The sequence below is a fragment of the Gymnoscopelus braueri genome (genome assembly GCF_963280865.1).
Source record: "Gymnoscopelus braueri genome assembly, chromosome: 13".
Classification (NCBI taxonomy): domain Eukaryota; kingdom Metazoa; phylum Chordata; class Actinopteri; order Myctophiformes; family Myctophidae; genus Gymnoscopelus; species Gymnoscopelus braueri.
Genome location: NC_137615.1, coordinates 24,811,580 through 24,829,819, shown reverse-complemented (window position 1 = coordinate 24,829,819; position 18,240 = coordinate 24,811,580). Strand labels below are relative to the sequence as shown.

At 44.3% G+C, this 18,240-nt stretch overlaps 1 protein-coding gene across 1 annotated transcript in view; it reads right to left on the bottom strand.

Moving 5' to 3' along the window:
- Nucleotides 1–18,240, bottom strand: part of ppfia3 (PTPRF interacting protein alpha 3) — a gene marked incomplete at its 5' end in the record, with an annotated part of 30,305 nt that overhangs the window by 12,045 nt on the left and 20 nt on the right. The window contains 19 exons of the mRNA XM_080447701.1: nt 1,037–1,136; nt 1,441–1,595; nt 2,305–2,438; nt 3,552–3,786; nt 4,365–4,558; nt 5,338–5,506; nt 6,123–6,202; nt 6,720–6,782; nt 6,991–7,122; nt 7,546–7,629; nt 8,508–8,642; nt 8,745–8,838; nt 8,937–8,989; nt 9,749–9,841; nt 10,604–10,732; nt 11,295–11,354; nt 11,447–11,686; nt 12,156–12,257; nt 17,928–18,240. The exon at nt 17,928–18,240 is cut by the window's right edge and continues 20 nt beyond it. Of these exons, the coding sequence (XP_080303827.1) occupies nt 1,037–1,136; nt 1,441–1,595; nt 2,305–2,438; nt 3,552–3,786; nt 4,365–4,558; nt 5,338–5,506; nt 6,123–6,202; nt 6,720–6,782; nt 6,991–7,122; nt 7,546–7,629; nt 8,508–8,642; nt 8,745–8,838; nt 8,937–8,989; nt 9,749–9,841; nt 10,604–10,732; nt 11,295–11,354; nt 11,447–11,686; nt 12,156–12,257; nt 17,928–18,240 (2,565 nt within the window). The remainder of the gene's footprint in view (nt 1–1,036; nt 1,137–1,440; nt 1,596–2,304; nt 2,439–3,551; nt 3,787–4,364; nt 4,559–5,337; nt 5,507–6,122; nt 6,203–6,719; nt 6,783–6,990; nt 7,123–7,545; nt 7,630–8,507; nt 8,643–8,744; nt 8,839–8,936; nt 8,990–9,748; nt 9,842–10,603; nt 10,733–11,294; nt 11,355–11,446; nt 11,687–12,155; nt 12,258–17,927) is intronic.

The window sequence follows — 18,240 nt, the reverse complement described above, 5'->3', positions numbered from 1 at the left end:
GGCATGCCCGTCATTAATCACTCATCATGTTGGCCTACATATCTTTTTATAAGTATTCTTGTTCCAGTGTTCCATTTGGATTTTATCCTTGACGTTTCTGTGAGAAGGATTTAACATGAATTATTAAATCTAATAAATCAAATCAATTAGCTTGTCATGTGTGTCTTTTTTCCAATGTTACATTATGCAAATGTAACATTGGAAAAAAGACACACACGACGATGATGAGGTATTCTGCTGTTGATGGGAAAGCCCAAGGCATGCAGCCTTGGGCTTTCCCATCAACAGCAGAATACCTGATCATCTTAATGTAATCAACAACTAGCTACCGTACCTTGCCAAACCGAACCAACGGTTTAGCTGGTAGAACTTGATTTGATCTCCTTCTGTACTCAAGTAACACTGTCCTTTGAAAAGCCAGCAATCTCTATTATAGCCATATGATGTATAATACGCACCCACTCACCTTTGCGTCTAAGTGGTCCTTTTGCGATGGAAGCACTGTCTGTACTGTACTTTTTGGTGGTCAAGTGGCTCAGTAGTTAATGCAGACATACTATTGTTTTAAAATGTGCAGCACATTGGAATTAGCCTGAGGCTACGAGCTCAATCCATGGTCTTGAAGGGCGGACCCAAACACAGCCGCCTGGATTTGTGCGTGGCTTCCTATTGCTTCACCAATCTATGTCCCCGCCTCCCCTCCCCTCCCCCCCTCGGCCTGTGCACGGAGCACGCTGACGTCACCAAATTTAGAGCGACGCCCCTCTGCACTCTGATTGGTTAGGAGATAACAAGGTCCAAGACCATCGTTCCTGCATCGCTCCCCCAGGCTTTTTTTCTTTTGTAACAAAAAAAAAAGCCTGGGTTTCCGAGGCTACATTGGAATAGACCCTATGACCCATTAGGAGTCGGGTATACATTTAGGGCTAGGCCAGTGTGTTTTTGACAAAAAGTATTATTTTGCATGTCCGTGACAAAAATGAAATGAAAATGTCCATCACAAGCTGCCATGGTGATGACCCCTGCTGATACGCACTTCTTTTTGCTGCGGCGGTCCTTGTCTGCTGGTCCCAGGGTCCCAGTTTTGTTCAACCCCATAGGATCCCCAGACGCCAGCTCCTCAGAGGGTGTAGAGGCTATAAGACACACAGAAAGGTCAGGGGTCAAAGGTACTCTAAACATGGAGTCCAGCACTTATCATGTTTCTCATATTTTCCCATCTCTAGACTCCTTTCCTGTCCCACGACACGGTCCTCCTGCCTAATAAAAGCTGGAACGACTCAGTTACCTTTCAAAAAACACTCTAAATATGTCATCCTTCCATAATGAAGGTTTCACAAATCATCAGCCTCACCAGCTCTAACATATACATGTGAACACAGTACATTTATACCACTTTCTCTGTTGACACATATTTAACCTTCTCCTCCATCTGCCTACCGAGAGAAGCTGATCCATCTCGCCCAGGCTGGCCCATCCTCCCTTTCTCTTTCTTTCCAAACAGCCGACCGATGGAAGACTTGATGCTCTTCTTCTTGCTGGACTTGTGTAGGGAATCCTGACTGCTGTTGGAACTGCTGCCATCTGCTGACAGACTGGAATCAAGACAAGAAGCATGAAGGGGAAAATCTTAACACATCAGCTAAATCCCAATACTCAAATATCTGCCTCCTCGCCTCCTCCTTCCTCCATCCTCCAGCATAACCCGGAAATCGTTCCCGTCCTTAAAGCGAACCTGAACGATTCCTCCAACCTAGAGCCCTGCACGGGCCGAAAATGAAGGCCCTGGCCCGGCCCTGGCCTATGGAATTCAACCCGGCCCGGCCCCTGGCCCGACATAGTGCCGCAATTTTACAGCTTTATTTATTTATTATTATTAATTCATATTTTTTTAGCGTGTGTGTCAGCGTGCACTGACTAACACACATGCTGAGACATGCCCACATGTCTAGGTAGTGAAATTCACTGCGTAAAAATGTTTACTGTATTAATATAATGGGGTCTGTGAGCCTAAGCCCGGCCCTGGGTCAAATGGTCAATGGCCGATGGTCAAATAAAAAAACCTCCCTAGCCCTGGTCGGGTCCTGACGGGCCTGCAGGGCTCTGCTCCAACCTTGCCCCTCCTCCTCGCTTCCTTGCTCAGAGTCGGGGCTAAGGCACAAGGAAACGTTGCGAGTGGAGGACGTGATGATGGAAGTAGTATTGGGATCTGGCTGTTGAAAACATTCACTATTGTCCATATCGGGGTGTCCTACCCCGAGTGTGATGTAAGGGAAAATTGGCCACCATGTGAACTCTGGTTACCTGCGAAATTCCCGGGGGTCATCAAGCATTGCCCCAGGATGGGTGAGCGTCATTCTGTCCAATCGCAGCGCTCGAGGCGTGGGGGGAGGCGTAGAGTCAAGTAGAGCGAGGGAACGATCGTCTTCTTTGTTGTTCTGGAAGAGAATCAAATCTCTCTAATTAAAGGCATTGCAATGGTGTGCATGCATAATACATTGTCATTGTCGAGCAGAAACCCTGCACCTTTCATCTTTTTGTGTTTGTTTGTTTGTTTTTCTTCCATGAATTAATTCCCTATCTTATACTCTTTGCAATGATGGGAGAAAGAACTGCACCCATTATTTTATACCTGTAAACCTGTGATGTGACAATAAAGTTGAAGTCGAGTTGAAGTGTACGAAAGTGTCATACAAAAGTAGAAAAAATAATTGCAGCGTGCTGTGAGCTTGCAGATCAGCTATTTATCTATTTTTGAAACATTTTGCCTATAATGACATGCCCAAAACACAGGGACGCCAAGTTGAAAGTGGTTAAAGGAGAATTTTGGACTAAGTTTTTCTTACCTTTTCTATGATGTTATGATATCTTAGGATGAATGCTACAGTAGAAAATTTTCGTAGCTCCACCCTTTGTCCGCCACAGCTTAAAACGTGCGCGGATAGGCCTTGCGTTAGATCACATATTTTAATAGATTTTTTTTTTTTTTTTGTGAGATCTGACGTTCATAGTGACAGAACAAAACAAAAAAGAACAGAAGTCTGAAATCTCGAGATTTCAATCTCGTCTAGCAAGACTTAGATTTTTTCTTTCTTTTTTTGGATAGTGTTCTGTCACTATGAACGTCAGATCTCACAAAAAAAAAAAAAAAAGCTATTAAAATATGTGATCTAACGCAAGGCCTATCAGCGCACGTTTTAAGCTGTGGCGGACAAAGGGTGGAGTTATGAAAAATTTCTACTGTACCATTCATCCTAAGATATCATAACATCATAGAAAAGGTAAGAAAAACTTAGTCCAAAATTCTCCTTTAAGTGTGTCTTATAAATATTTAACCAATAAAAATCATTAACAAGAGCTTGTGACTTAATAATACTTATACTTAATAATAAGAATTACACTGGACTTGCCATTTCCTGAAAAGTAACGGTTTTGGGACATACAAGGTTTTTTCACCCGACAGCGATGATATAGTATCTTGAGACGACGGCAATGAGATGCAAGAGAAGTCATGCTGAAACCCACACAGTCACATAGAGCATCATCTGTACCTGTCGATCAGTCTCCCGGGCGGGAGAGTGGGGCAGGCGAGGAGTAGAGTGTCCAGAGCTGGGAGGAGAGGGGGAGGCCAGGGTAGACGACGTGATGGAGGAGGGGATGAAGCCCCGTCCCGCACCGTCTCTCCCCAGGGAAGAAGGGGGGATGGGGGGGCCGTCCAAGTTGCTGACCCGACTCTCAATCTCCTCGGCTCGAAGCTCCGTGTTCTCCTTCTCTTCCTGGATCAGCCTATGGTTTAGAGAGGGGAAGGAAGAGCAGAAGAGGGCAAAGTAGCAACAGAGATGAGTGGGGTTTTTAGAGGGCCAAGCCAGATTTCCTAATCGCCATGCGCTGTATCTTTTTTCTGTCCTTGGATCGATCGATCTATCTATCTATCTATCTATCTATCTATCTATCTATCTATCTATCTATCTATCTATCTATCTATCTATCTATCTATCTATCTATCTATCTATCTATCTATCTATCTATCTATATATCTATCTATCTATCTATCTATCTGGAGAGACAAAAGAGAAAGTGAAAATAAAGATCAAACCCACTGTGACATGTACGTCGCCCAAAACTGTCTCAGTTTACGATATACCAACATTCCAGTCTTCACCTCTATTCTTTCTATTCCTCTAGCAGAGGGAAAGAAAGATAAAAGGGGATAGAGGGGGGGGGGGGGAGTCCGCAGATGTGGGGTCTTATCTTAACCACTACAAAATCCCTGGGCAAACAATCCTGAGAGTTATTCAAATTGACCATTAGTCAAAACACTCAAGGTTTTACTGTGCACATCTCCGTCCTCCTTTCGGTCTTACTTGATCTCCTTGTTGATGGCCTCTAGCTGTTCCTGCAGCATGATGGCCAGGGTCTGGACGTCCGTCTGTCCACTGGGGGACAGCAGCTCGGAGCCGAACAGCGTCTCCCTGTCCTCCTCGTCATCAGAGCAGGTCACCTCCACGGCCGTGTTAAACCCGCTCGGCAGCAAAGTTCCACTCTCCCAGTCAGTATACTACACAGAAAGGGGACGAGACGGTCATCATCTGGTTAGAAATGCAATGAACCAATTAAGCCCTGTGTACTTCGCTGTATGATGAATAGCGGAAATAGCCGATCTACAAGCTCAAACATTTTTTTATTTTTTATAAATAGGGGGACGCCAGGTTTAGAGTGGTTAAGAAATAATACAGTGGTATACCGCGGTTGTAACTGTGGGTGAACACACCAGTGCCATAATCATGGAATAGCACAACCTTGAGTTTATTATGATTATTATACCACAGTTTAATTAGCAACACTTAAGGTCCTTACACACCGGCGAATATGCGAATATACGCAAAATTCGGACTCGTTCCGAATAATTAAAAGACGCTTTGTGGACGCTTGTGTGGACGCTTGCATTGACTTTATAAGGTTTTTAAAAAAAACGTATTTATTCGCATGAAGAATTCGCCCCGGTGTGTAAGGACCTTTATACTAAAAAAAGAAGCTATATCAGGAGATATTGGCTCGTTATAATGCCTCTCAGCCAATCGCAATGCAGGGTTGGAACTAATTGGCATATTATTGAAATAATATGCCTCCCTCTCCCCCCTCTCGCCGTCCCGCCTCTCTCAGCCAAACACATATCATTTTGGGGGTCCTTCACATGAATAAGTTTGAGAACCACTGCTATAAGCCACCAAATCTCTGTCTGCAAAGATTGAAGATTGTCTCCTTAGCAAATGAAACAACCTGATACTTCATTCCATTAATCAGTATCAGGGGTGATCAGCTGGGGGTCTCTCTCACCTTGGTTGAGTCCTCGCGGCCTGAGCTCCACCGCGCACGGTGACTCCGTCGGACCACCCCTCCCGTGGAGCTGTTGCCGTAGTGATCCAGGTGAGTGGCGGAGCCCACCGGGAGGGACCCACCTCCATGGGAATACCTCAGCTCTAAAGCACTGCCTGGCAGAGAACGACTGGAGGGAGGGATGAAAGAGGGGAGACAGAATGACAGAGGGAGTGAAAGAAAGATAGAGAGAGAGAGAGAGACTGTGATATTTTTGGGGCTTTTTGGCCTCTATAGTTTTCAGTAGAGACAGACAGGAAACAGGGAGAGACATGCATCAAAGATCATCGGGAACGGGACTCGAACCCGTGATGCGCTATCAGGCTACATTGAAACCTATAGGTGCCCACACCGCAACGCCAGCCGTCCGGGCCCTTTGTGTGATTCTGCATGTGTGATTGTGCAATGAGCTCTGTTGATGTCTGTCAACATATTGAATTATCAACTCTGTTTTATCTCTGTGGGTGGTGACAGCATTGTAGTAACTATGCCTCCAGCATTGGATGATTTATAAGGAAATAATACTAAGGCAAGCTAATGGAGAGTCAAATACAGAGAAGCTTGTGTTTTGTTCCAACATGTTTTGTGAGGGTTTCTGTTTCTCAGTAAAAAGGACAAAGAAAAACAATGATGCATATTGAATATTAAGTAACCATGCTTCAATGTGTTTGTACTGTACAACAAGCTTCTTTTTTTTTACTGAAAACTTCTCTCTCTGGGGCGTTGATGTGTGAACGATGACATACCTGGAATAGGATCCACCAGGTCTGGCTCTCAGCTGGTCTAACTCCAACTGAATCCTTTCTAGCTCTGCTATCAGCTGGTCCTAAAACAGTGGAAGGGAAATGGAACTGTCAGGACAAAGAATACACTTATTCCTGTTGACAGGTGAAAATGCTTTGGAAAAATCTTATTTAAATGTGTCCAGTTCCTTGCAAATATTTGGTATTTTATTTTATGACACAATCACCATATATGGTTTATTTTATGCCTCACATTATCCATTTAAATTGCTTCTGGAATAAATGACACAGTATGAAATATTTTATGAGCAGTCGATATTCAGGAAACGCTATAAAGCCATCAGGCGCTCTGAACACCCTCTCCAGATCCTTACCGTAACTCTACAGAGTTGATTGGGTGAATTTCCACTTCCTATTTTTAGATAATTTACCATTTAAACACAAGCTTGTAATGTATGACAGAACCTTTCATATAGGACTAAAACAGTAGAGTCCAGCTGTTTTCTATTACATAGTAAAAATACATTTTAATTCTGAGAGTTAAACTAAAGCTCTGTGAAGCTTTTACTGTGTACTACTACATTCTGTATGATTAGCCACCTTATTTGCCAAGAGATCGTCCTGAAGCTTCTTCATGTTGGACAGCTCCTCAGACAGGGCATTCTGGAAAGGGACCAAATGGGAAACGTCACTACTGTGTAAATAAACCAGTGAAATAAACCGCAGGATAGAATAATGGTTACACAACTAGTCCTGGTTGTTTTAAGTGGGAGCATTTTTTTTTTTAACGAGACAGCTCTCGCCACTTATGGGCCTCTGATTTAAAGGGAGAGCTGATATGAATGCGGTTTGAGTGGTCTGAACGGTCAACCTTCTCCTCCAGGGCAGCCATTCTCTCCTTCAGATGGAGCTGCAGTCTCTCATTGGACTCAGACAAGAGTTTGTCCACTGTGTCAGAGAGGCGCTTGTTGTGTTCATCGTTCATCCTCTCCCTCTGCCTTGCCTGAGGGAGAAAGGGGTGAGCAACAGAAGCAGAGAGTAATGAAGAGAGCGGAAGAGAGAGAGAGAGAGAGAGAGAGAGAGAGAGAGAGAGAGAGAGAGAGAGAGAGAGAAGGGAAGGGAAGGAAGAAAAGAGAGGGTGGGTGGAGAGTTAATAACAAGCATTCTGCTTGACTGAAAGTGTGAGAGGGAAACATTTCTATATGAATGTGTACTGTCAAATAGAGGGTTTAGAAAATTAAGGTGCCATTGTGGAAAGCAGAAACTGACAATGGAGTGGAATGAGGAGTGGGAGGACGACAACTGAGAGAGAGAGAGAGAAAGAGAGAGAGAGAGAGAGAGAGAGAGAGAGAGAGAGAGAGAGAGAGAGAGAGAGAGAGAGAGAGAGAGAGAGAGAGAGAGAGAGAAAGAAACAAGCATGACTCACTCTCTGTAGCTCTTGATTTTTCTCCTCCAGTTGTGCCTCCATCTGTCGCAGTCGCTCCTCAAAGTTGCCATGGCGCTCTTCTGCCTGAATAATTGGAGAGGAAGGAACCGGGGTTACAACATGTGTCATCATGGCACAAACAAACGCCGATACAAATTAACACGCAGGAAGTAACTTGTCAACTCAGTCTACTAATTAGCTACTACGTGCTCATACAGATTCCAGTGTTAGCTGGAAGTTTGTTTCTTCCAATTTTGTCTTGTTTGCGTGTCTTACACGACATCAATTTTATCATTCCATGGAAGCCATCTTGTCCCAACATGTAGAAGCAAAATGTAGCCTTTTAAGAACTTAACATGCAGTTGTGTAAAGTGTATTTACATGAATGACAGAGGTTAACATGAGCAATTAACTCGTTTTGGAAGAATTTATGCGGCTTACAGTAAATGACTTGGTGAGTACCCAAGGATGAAACAGATTCTGTGATCTGAAATGCCGATCAGATTAGACTGTTTGCCTGTGGGTTTCTGGCATAGCAGGATAAAGATTTATGGAATCTACAGTATCTGTCACTGGCTGACTCAATATCTGTTTCACCCATGCATGATCAGCCCCCCCCCCCCCACACACACACACACACACTCAGACTCAGACTCAGGCACGCACGCACGCACGCACGCACAGACGCGCACACACACACACACACACACACACACACACACACACACACACACACACACACACACACACACACAGTCTGCACTAGCCTGCACAAATGCATGCATGCACACAGCATGTACTCATATCACACGTACAAGTACATGCAGGGTTGGAAATACGGGGGCCAAGGGAGCTCGGCTCCCCTGAAAGAGACATGAGCATGGTGTTTAAGTCTGTGGGCATGTTCATAATTGTCAAATGTCAATGTCAAGGTGTATATGCATGCAGGCACAGAAACACACCTTGTTGAGCGCTGCCACTCTCTGAGCGAGCTGGGCCTCTATCTCAGGCAGGGTCTCTGCCCTCTGCAGAGTCTGCTGCAGTTTCTGCTTGGCATCGTCCAGACGCTCCTGTAGCTGCCTGTTCTTCTCCTCACTCTGTAGTGGACAGGAGAGGAAGGTGAGGAGAAGAGGAGAGAATGCAAAGTGTGGCTAAACCTGCCACTCTGCCACAGCAAGATGAAAGACACATTCCCAAACCTGTCTGTGGAGGGACTCTTTGCTGGCCAATTCATTCTCCAGCTTGTCTTTTATGTCATGGAGAGACGTCGCCTCCCTCTGGGCACTCAGGTACCTGCAGGCCAGGCACACAGACAGTTATGAATCCAATACAAACCAATAAGGAAAAGTGGAAATACCAGAGAGTTCCTAGACATGGTAGAAGACGGTAACCTGCGCTCTAATGTGGTGATTCGCTCCTCCATGTCTTCTCTCTGACACAAAGCCTGGTAGAGAAAGAAGGGGAAAGAGATAAGAACACACACCAAAAACATAGTTTTATACATGGAGATAAAAATAGGACGGAGGGAACGATGGATAGGAAGTGTTAGAAGCGTTTCACAGCGTTTCACAGCGTTTCACAGCGTTTGAACAGCTATTAACTGAAGAATGATAATGACTGGTTGAGAGTTGTTGTTTGCCAGCTTCCAGGAGTTCCCACTTATGATGCTGTTGCACAAGTCCAGGAATGGAGTTGGGAGGACAGACGAATAGCAGTGGGATGGGTAAGTTAATTTGAAGTTAGGGGAACTTTGAAATGTATTTGAAATTAACATGTAAACTGGAAGAGACCAAAACAGTAGAGGTAATTTGTTACGGTTAATTTATACTTTTTTGGGGGCGACAGCACATAATGTTTGTCAGACGGGTCATGCAACAAAGGAAAAGCCAATTGGTATGGTGGGTAAACTGGCTGAGCTGCATCCCAAACTGCACTGCAGGCATTTCAATCACCAGTAATGTGAGCGATTAGCAGTGCCACCTCCATGCAAAATGTCTGCTACTTTAGCAATGGCACTGTCACCATGACTACAGCAGGGCAAGAAGACTCTTTCGTGTACAGTAGCAATTATTCTTGCCAAGTAGGCAAATGGCTTTGTTGCCATAGCAAACTGTTACATATTTCTGTGTGGCAAAATAGAGTATTTGTGCCAGTGTGACTGAGACTGGCAGATTTATCTTCCGTCAGCAGAAGAGAAGCTCACCTCTTTCACGTCCCTCTGAAGTTTCAGGTTGGCTTCTTCTGATCTGGTCAGCTCCCTCCTGGCTGATGTCAGTTGCTCCTCTATCTCCCCAACCTGGAGTAAAGGTGGACACAAGTTTGTTGTTTTCCATTTTTAGTTTGTTGCCTTGTCTTTCTCGCAAAGAAAGTGGTTCTCAACCTGTGGGTTGGGACCCCCAGGGCGATCCCCACATGATTTTTGGGGGGTCCCCAGATGACAGTAAAGTGCCAATTTAAGGACTTTTAAGACCTTTTTAATACCTAAAAAAAATACCGTTACTGCATCAAAAGTAATCAACAAACTATACAATAAAAACTGGTGAAACATTGGCCAAATTGTCAAATATGATATAAGAAAGAGGCACATATTTTGAAAATAGCCGATCTACAAGCTCACAGCGCCTCACAACGGGTGGCGTTGTGAGCTTGTAGATCTGCTATTTTCACAATAATTACCAGTGAAACCGAGTCAAACTAAATGTAATGCCTTAACTCCTACAATTCCAAGTGCTTGTCAGGGTGGGGGGTACCCAGTTCAAATATAATGATTTTGGGGGGTTCCCAGTTCAAATATGATTATTTTGGGGATCGTGGCCTGAAAAGGTTGAAAACTGCCCTAGACAAGTGATTCTCAATCTTTTTAATTTCAAAGATTTTGATATGCATTACACCACAGACCCCCATTTGATGCAATGGAAAATCCTGAGTGTTCATCCTGTCAATCAGTTAGCTGGGAACCACAACTGGACTTTTTCATAGACCCCCGGGGGTCCCCATACCCCATGTTGAAACCACTGCCCTAGACTCTAAGGTGTGTAAACGTCAGCAGACTCAGCACCTGTCTGCACATTAGGGCCAGTCTCTCTTTCAGCTGGCCTAATTCAGATCGCTGTCGTTCTATCTCTCCTTCTCTCTGTCTGTCGACCTCTCCATCATCCAGTATGGAGGAAGGTCCATTCGGAAGCCGCTGTGTGCAAAATAAATAAAAACTGGAGTTAGATGTCACAATGTGATGCACAGTGTTCAGATTGTATGTAGGATCTGTGTGGAATGAATGCACATAGTTGACGAAGGCATGCAGCTTAAGAGACAACTAACATCTGGTGTGAATGAGAGTCATGAATGAAATATACTGTATGGCTGCGAGTTCAACCCACGACTCCAAAACAGGCTTTACAAAGTTCTAGAGTAGTGTACATAAATTATGTCACCTGCATACAAGCTTAATAACTATAAAGCTGGACTTCCTTGACTCCGTGTATACAGTATGTATGAGCTACAATACACTTCAGAAGAACAAGAGGTGGAGGCACGGGCAACTACAGGGAACTAACTACCAGGGAAAGTTCCTGCAGCGAAACGTGCGATACAATGATGATGGACAAAAACAGTTTTGCTTTGGTTTGGGTTTTGAGCACGCAGTTCATACAATAAATAAATAAACAAATAGATAAGTATTCCATTTATGATTATTTACATTAATATTACTACTAGTGCACAACAATGGCAAGTAAACTATATTGCATTACCTCTTTGCCATTTTCTAGTCCTTGCTGTCTTCTTTTGATTTGGTCCCTTAAAGACAGCACCTAAACCAGTAACGGACAGAGAATCAGTCATGTGCAGCGCTTTCATCAGCTCGTGCGTGGTGACACACCAGAATGAGGGAACATCCTCTCACCTCTTGAGAGGAGGTCTGCAGCTCTTCCTCCAGGGTAGACACCCGCTCCAGAGCTACGCGTAACCTCTCCCGTACCTTCTCGTCCAGCGCCTTGTGATGCTCAAACAGGGACTTGAGGGCCTTGAGGACCTCAACCTCGCTGGAGACCCCTGCAGGAGACTGCGCCTGCCTTTTCACCACGGTCATCCTCAGACTGCGCTCATGGCGAGACACCAGGCACTCCAGGTGCTCCAGCAGAAGCTGTTGGTGCATACACACTTAACGCATGGCTCGCGTATACGCTTCTGTTGGCCTGGTACAAAAGTGCTCATTTATCTCTGAGAGGAGGTCTGTGACTCTTTAACTATGACGGACACCCGCTCCAGATTTTACAATATATATTACATATTGTTGCTGTCCTTGTATCTCCATATTTCAAAATGAATGCCCTACTTCATCATACAAGAGTAGGCTATCACAGAAAAATAGTGAAAATACCCGATCTACAAGCTCACAACGCGTTGCATCAAATAATAATGAAAACGTTTACACCCAATGATATGTATAGTGTGAAATCTTTAGAGCAAAAACATTTTATATTATAATTATTAATAAGAAAATAATTATCAAATTTAAGCATCCCATCAGCAAACAATCACAGCAAGTGCACAGTTGGTTGTTGTTATTGTAAGCATGTAATATTTCTATATGGACCAAGAGGTGTACTGACCCGTGTGTTATTTCTCTCTGCTTTCAGCTCTGCTATTTCCTCCTCTCTCTCCAACAGCTGTTCCCGACAGACATTCAGCTCTTTGGTCAGCACTGCAAACTCCTGTAAGGACACAAGAGGGTGCTGTTGTTTATTCCATACTCTTGCATGATGTCATGATAATGGAAATTAGCACATACCCCAATTAACAAAGTGCAAACAGCATGAGAATGAATCATTTCAACAAACAAGCACTCACATAGTGAGCAAGTAATAGTTGAGTGCAAGAAATGTAGAATAACTGTTTAAATAAAACTCTAACTCATACATAGAATCATGGAAGCAGTAAGGAACTTGCAAAGACCATTTCATGCAATAGTCATATGAATTTTGCATCTGCACACACAATCACAAAACATACAAAAAACTGCTTGGCTAGCAACTGTCACAACTGGAACATTCTCACACAGTGGCCTCAGTGAGTCTTAATTCTCTAAAGTTTATTGCGTGAATCCTGTCAGAAAGTGGTTTAATTGTGTAACTAGGAAGGGGCGCTCAGTAAAACTCTGCCAGGAGGCATGCTGTACCTCTCTCCATCTTTCTGTTTGTCTGGGGCATGTTATGACAGTGGTTCCCAAACTGGAGTCCGGGACCCCAGGGGGGTCCCCAAATTATTTTGGGGGTCCCTAAATGATTCGCTCATTGTTTTCTCACTCATCAGTAAACAAACCAACATACAATATAAGTGTATACAGGGTTTCTACACATTTCTAAAGTTTCACTTTAAAGGCATACTAGGTAACGTTTTCAACAAAACTAAAGTTAAATTGTATATCTTTTGTGAGTGGCAAAAGTTTCACAACACCCACTCCATGAATTTCACCCCCGGAAGCCTTTTATTTATATATTTTCTATTGAACGTGTACGGGGGGGACTTTCCCGGGGAAATGACGACATCTGGCCGGAAAACGGAGGTGGAAATGCACTGGTTTCCTGTTTGGCCAGGAACTACCGCAACGGTTTCCTGTTTGGCCAGGAACTATCGCGCTGATAACAAAAAGGAACCTCACGCTGATTTTAAGAGAATGTAGGATTGGAAGATCGAAAAAGAACAGAAAAAGAAAGCACAGCTCATGGTAACTAATGCTCCACTGGCTAAGAGAAACGATCCGTAGATAGTATAAAACAATTAAAAGATCGCTTTTTGAAACGCTTCCGGCTTCCGGTGAAAACGAATGGAATTCTGGGTAATCGAGGACTGGGGAAATTGTATGCAGTGACGGTAGTGACCAGCAGAGGTTGCTAAAAATCGTTAGTTGTGAATTTGCATTGTACAACTTTAAAGGACGATAATAATTAAAAGTTGAGTGTTAAAAAAAATCATTTATTGCTTTCTATCGTTATAGCAATTTTGAACTGGGGGCGGGAGCATTCGGATAATTGGAAAAATGCAATTGTTTTACACAATAAGCTGGCTATTTTTGTCTCTGTGAGGCCGAAGTCACAGAAGTCAGGGCTGAACCTCTGCCCTGACATATGTTTTAATGTTGATGAAAGTATATCTTGATGTTAATTTAACATCGAATTGTGCCAGGGTATTTACATTTGACTGGCTAGTACTGAATCAGAGACAGAATCAACATTATTGTGTCACATCACTGGTTTACAGGTGTAAAGAAGTGAGTGAACTTTGTTTTTGCACAACGGTTACAACTGTTACATCCCATGAGCTGGAGGAACACGAGTGATGTAATTAGCTAGTTTGTAGTATAGATCCCATAAAGATGGACAGGCGCTCAATTGGCTAGTGCCAGTCCATAGCTACACAGGACACATATCCCATTCTCAGAAATGACATAATTGTTTAGAGAATTGTCCTTGTCCTTGGCCTACTGTCAGCTTGCACAAGAAATACGTTGCTGATCAGCCTAGTAATATGCTATATTAGCACACACACGCATGCACGCACACGCACACACACACACACACACACACACACACACACACACACACACACACGCACGCACGCACACACACGCACACACACACACACACACACACACACACACACACACACACACACACACACACACACACACACACACACACAGAGGGTTGAAAACATGATCTCCTGGCGGAGTTAATGTCCCCGACAGTGTGTGTTCGCCTGTCATTAAGATGAAACCCTGGAGGTAAAACAGGCATGAACAAAGGACAAAGGAATTAGGCCAATCTCGTGTAATCTGCTATTATTCCTATTGATGGCAGTCCAGCTGAGTTGTGATTGTCTGCAATTTACTCCAATTACGTATAGTTGTGAGGGTTGCTACATGATAGCTGTGATTATAATCTCTGCTCCTAACAACATTGTACAGTATCTATGGGAACACATCAACAAAGAGTTTGACTGATATAATCTGACATTACGCAATTAACTTGTGAAAGTGAATATCTGCTAATGTCTGTGTTTCTATACCTGAAGTCATAACATTCCAACCGAGTTTGGCTAACTATTGTGAAGTCACTGTGGCGTGTAAAGCTAACACATGACTATGCACACGCCCGCTTACCACCGTGCCATGCTCTGCTTGCCATTCAATCTCTGTGGTCTCTGCTCATGCGTGATCATGCCATGGAGCCCATATGCTGCTGCTACGCTAATGTGAAAGCACGTGTACACTGACTCGTGTTTGTTTTCACATACGCATGCTATGAGAAGCAGCGATGCATGGCTGTGCTTTTATCTTAGCTCTCGGCTGACAGTGATGAATTTCCCAATGAATCAACAAAACACTTTTATCGCCCACATTCTCATCAACCACATTATGCTTTATGTACACAAACTATAAGATACACAGTGAACCCACTGGCTATCAGCAACTTGGATGCAACCGGGAGGGTCAAGAGGAAGAGTGAAAGGAGGATGCTTATTGGGAAGAGTAGAGAAGAGGAATGAGGAATGAAAGAGAGAAACTGTCATGTACAGATGGCATGTGCTGAGTCCAAACAATTTCATAACTCTGGGATTGATTTGTGTGAAAGATGGCTTGAGACAACCTCTGTGAACTACCAATACCCCACTATGCTGGGCTTCTTCTCACACTCTAGATATCGCTCCTTCTCTCTCAGTTGCCATCATCGGTACTGTCAGATACACAGCGAACCCACAGGCAATCAGCGGCTTGGATGAGTGTCTCTTGCCGACAATTTGTGATGCGCTGTTAGCTTGAAAATCTGTTATTTTCAGCAAGTGACACTGTCGTACTACAGAGTATAACTTAGGCCTAACGCTGGGATTTATTTGTGTAAAAGATGGCTTGAAACAACCCCTGTGACTCACCAATACCCCACTATGCTGGGCTTCTTCTTACACACCATCTACATATCTCTCTGTCTCTCTCAGTTCCCATCAGTAGGCTGCTGTCAGATACAGGATGTAAGCATGATTGTCTTCCCCACTGTACTAAGCATTTATCTCCTGCACTTTCCGCTCTCTCTCATTCTGAATCTCTACCACCGACCACACCACCGACCATCTCAACACCACCATTCTCACCCTTCAATCAGCTCCATTTGCCCTATCATAATCCTCAATACCTAAAACAGAACTTAGAAGCCACCTTTAGTATGCAGCAGAATGCAAATGTGTGTGATTTGCAGGTCTCTGTTTTTCATATCGCTAGGACTTTGTCTCTCTCTCTCTCTCTCTCTCTCTCTCTCTCTCTCTCTCTCTCTCTCTCTCTCTGTACCATGTTGTCGTTTTCCACCCTTCTCTCTCTTTCTCAATGTTGGCAGCATCTGCACACACACAGCAGACGCACTCAATGAACTCTGCTACAGTAGAATGTATCACAGCACTCCATGTGTTCCACTGTGTGTGTGTGTGTGTGTGTGTGTGTGTGTGTGTGTGTGTGTGTGTGTGTGTGTGTGCGTGCGTGCGTGCGTGCGTGCGTGCGTGCGTGCGTGCGTGCGTGCGTGCGTGCGTGCGTGCGTGCGCGTGTGTGTGCGTGTGTACTGTACATGTGTGTGCTATATTGATCTTCCTCTCAGCGAGGTAATATGGCCTTTTAATGTCCAGTAATTCTCTGCAAGGATGTGCACTGCTACTATTGTATCTGTTATTTCTTTTTTGATATGTCAGGCATAGCAACAACAAAGGAAAGTAGTTCCTGACAAAGACACAGATGTTTCTAATGCCTGAGGCGCGCAACAATATCGTCTATCTGAAAATAGAGATGGAGCCATTGTATGTTGAGTGGAATTACAGAATGATTAGCGCTCAGGCTTTGGGACGTACTGTAGGCTAATATTGGAATTGAAGCCCACCTGCATTGAATGAATCGAGCAGAACGCAACTCTTAGTCACCATCTCCAAGTTTTATGCTGTACTCAATATGTAACAAGCATATTGCACATATATTCAATATATGTGAAATACGTCAATATGCACAACACATAAGTTTGTAGATCGGTTATTTTCACAATGATTAATTCATAAAGTATTTTTTAAAGTTTGTGTCCTGGGGAGGTGAAAAGGTTTGGGAACCCCTGATCCAGTACTTAACAGATGAGGGCTTGCAACTCATTATCAAAAGTCCTAAATAGACCCACAATAGGCTGAAACTTGCCCATTTACAACATTCTCAGAGCAACATTCAGAGTGCAAGTGTTCCTTTTTTGTTGACTATTATTGACCGAGGTTTTTGTCCTCAAGCTTAAAGTTCTATATCCCTGGATCCAAGCGGCGCAGCACCATCAGGCCTGTGCCTGATGGTATTTCATATATATTAATTTCAGGTCTATTAAACCTATAAGCTACACATACTGTGCATGCATGCACACAAAGTGCATGCACGCCCCTTTTTTCCTGACTTTGAGGCAGAAGATTCAAATCTTTAAGTCAAACTCAGTGCATTTGAACCCTGTACAGAGGCGGTTCTATAGCGGGTGGCCTGAGGGGGCACAGATCACCCCTGTACCAGGCTGCCAGCCCAACCATGGTGTCATCCCATTACACATTTTAGGAAATACATATTTGGAAATACTGCTCCGAGAGCACTGACATGGACCCGGGGCGCTCTCTCTTGGCCATTCTGAAATTCGGAGCGCCGCCGATGGAAAATGCACAGCACTGACCGGTTTAACATTTGTGACAACAAGACAGCATGACGGTCGGATTAAGTTTCATTGCAAAATGGGATCGTTGGGGCTTCTTTGCTACTCTGGAGACTATTCATAACCTATCAACAGTAGCCTAACTCTAAAGAATCATAATGTTTACACATGAGATGAACGTTAATTTGAATGCATTTCAAAATACAAAAATGGAAAATTAAACGTAAACAAATTATGCGATCTATGTCAACAGAACCCTCTGAAATCGGAGATTCTCAACATATCGGTATGGTGCTACACACTCGTGCTGCCTTTGTGTCTTTTTATCTATAGTAAGATGAACACATGCTGTCAAGGAATCATTTGTCTGAACAAGATTAAACAAGAGTAAGACCCTATGTTAATTATTATATAGGAGGAGATAGGAGGAGATGGGTAGTAGTGGAGACAAAAATGGGAATGAACGCAATTCTGTGCGTGCACTGCACACGTGCGTGCATACGTGCGTGCGTGTTTGCGCGTACATACCCCAATAGGGTCACCGAGTCAAAAAAGTCTGGACATGATGCCACTGACCCTGTACCATCAGGTCAGGACACCTACACGTACACACACACACACGCAAGCACACACTCGCGCCCACACACACGAACGTACAGTACTCCACTCTTCATGTACCTGTGGAAGGGCAATGGAGAGTTGTCTGGAGAGGGATTCCTTCTCATGGCCCAGCTCTCGGAGACGTAGGTGCGCCGTCCCCAGACAGTCCTGGGTCTCTCTCAGGCTCTCCAGCAGCCTCTCTCTCTCCGTCAGCATGTTCACCATCAGAGACTCCAGGTTGTCCGTGCTTCCCCCCTCGTCGCCGCTCCGGGGCTCTCGACTCCCGTAACCTCCCCCCACGGTACCCGTCCCTGCCCCCACCCCTCCCCCGCCCCCCGCCGGGGAAGGTGAGCCCCCGCCTCCCCCGCCGCGCCCGTCCTCCGAGATGGTG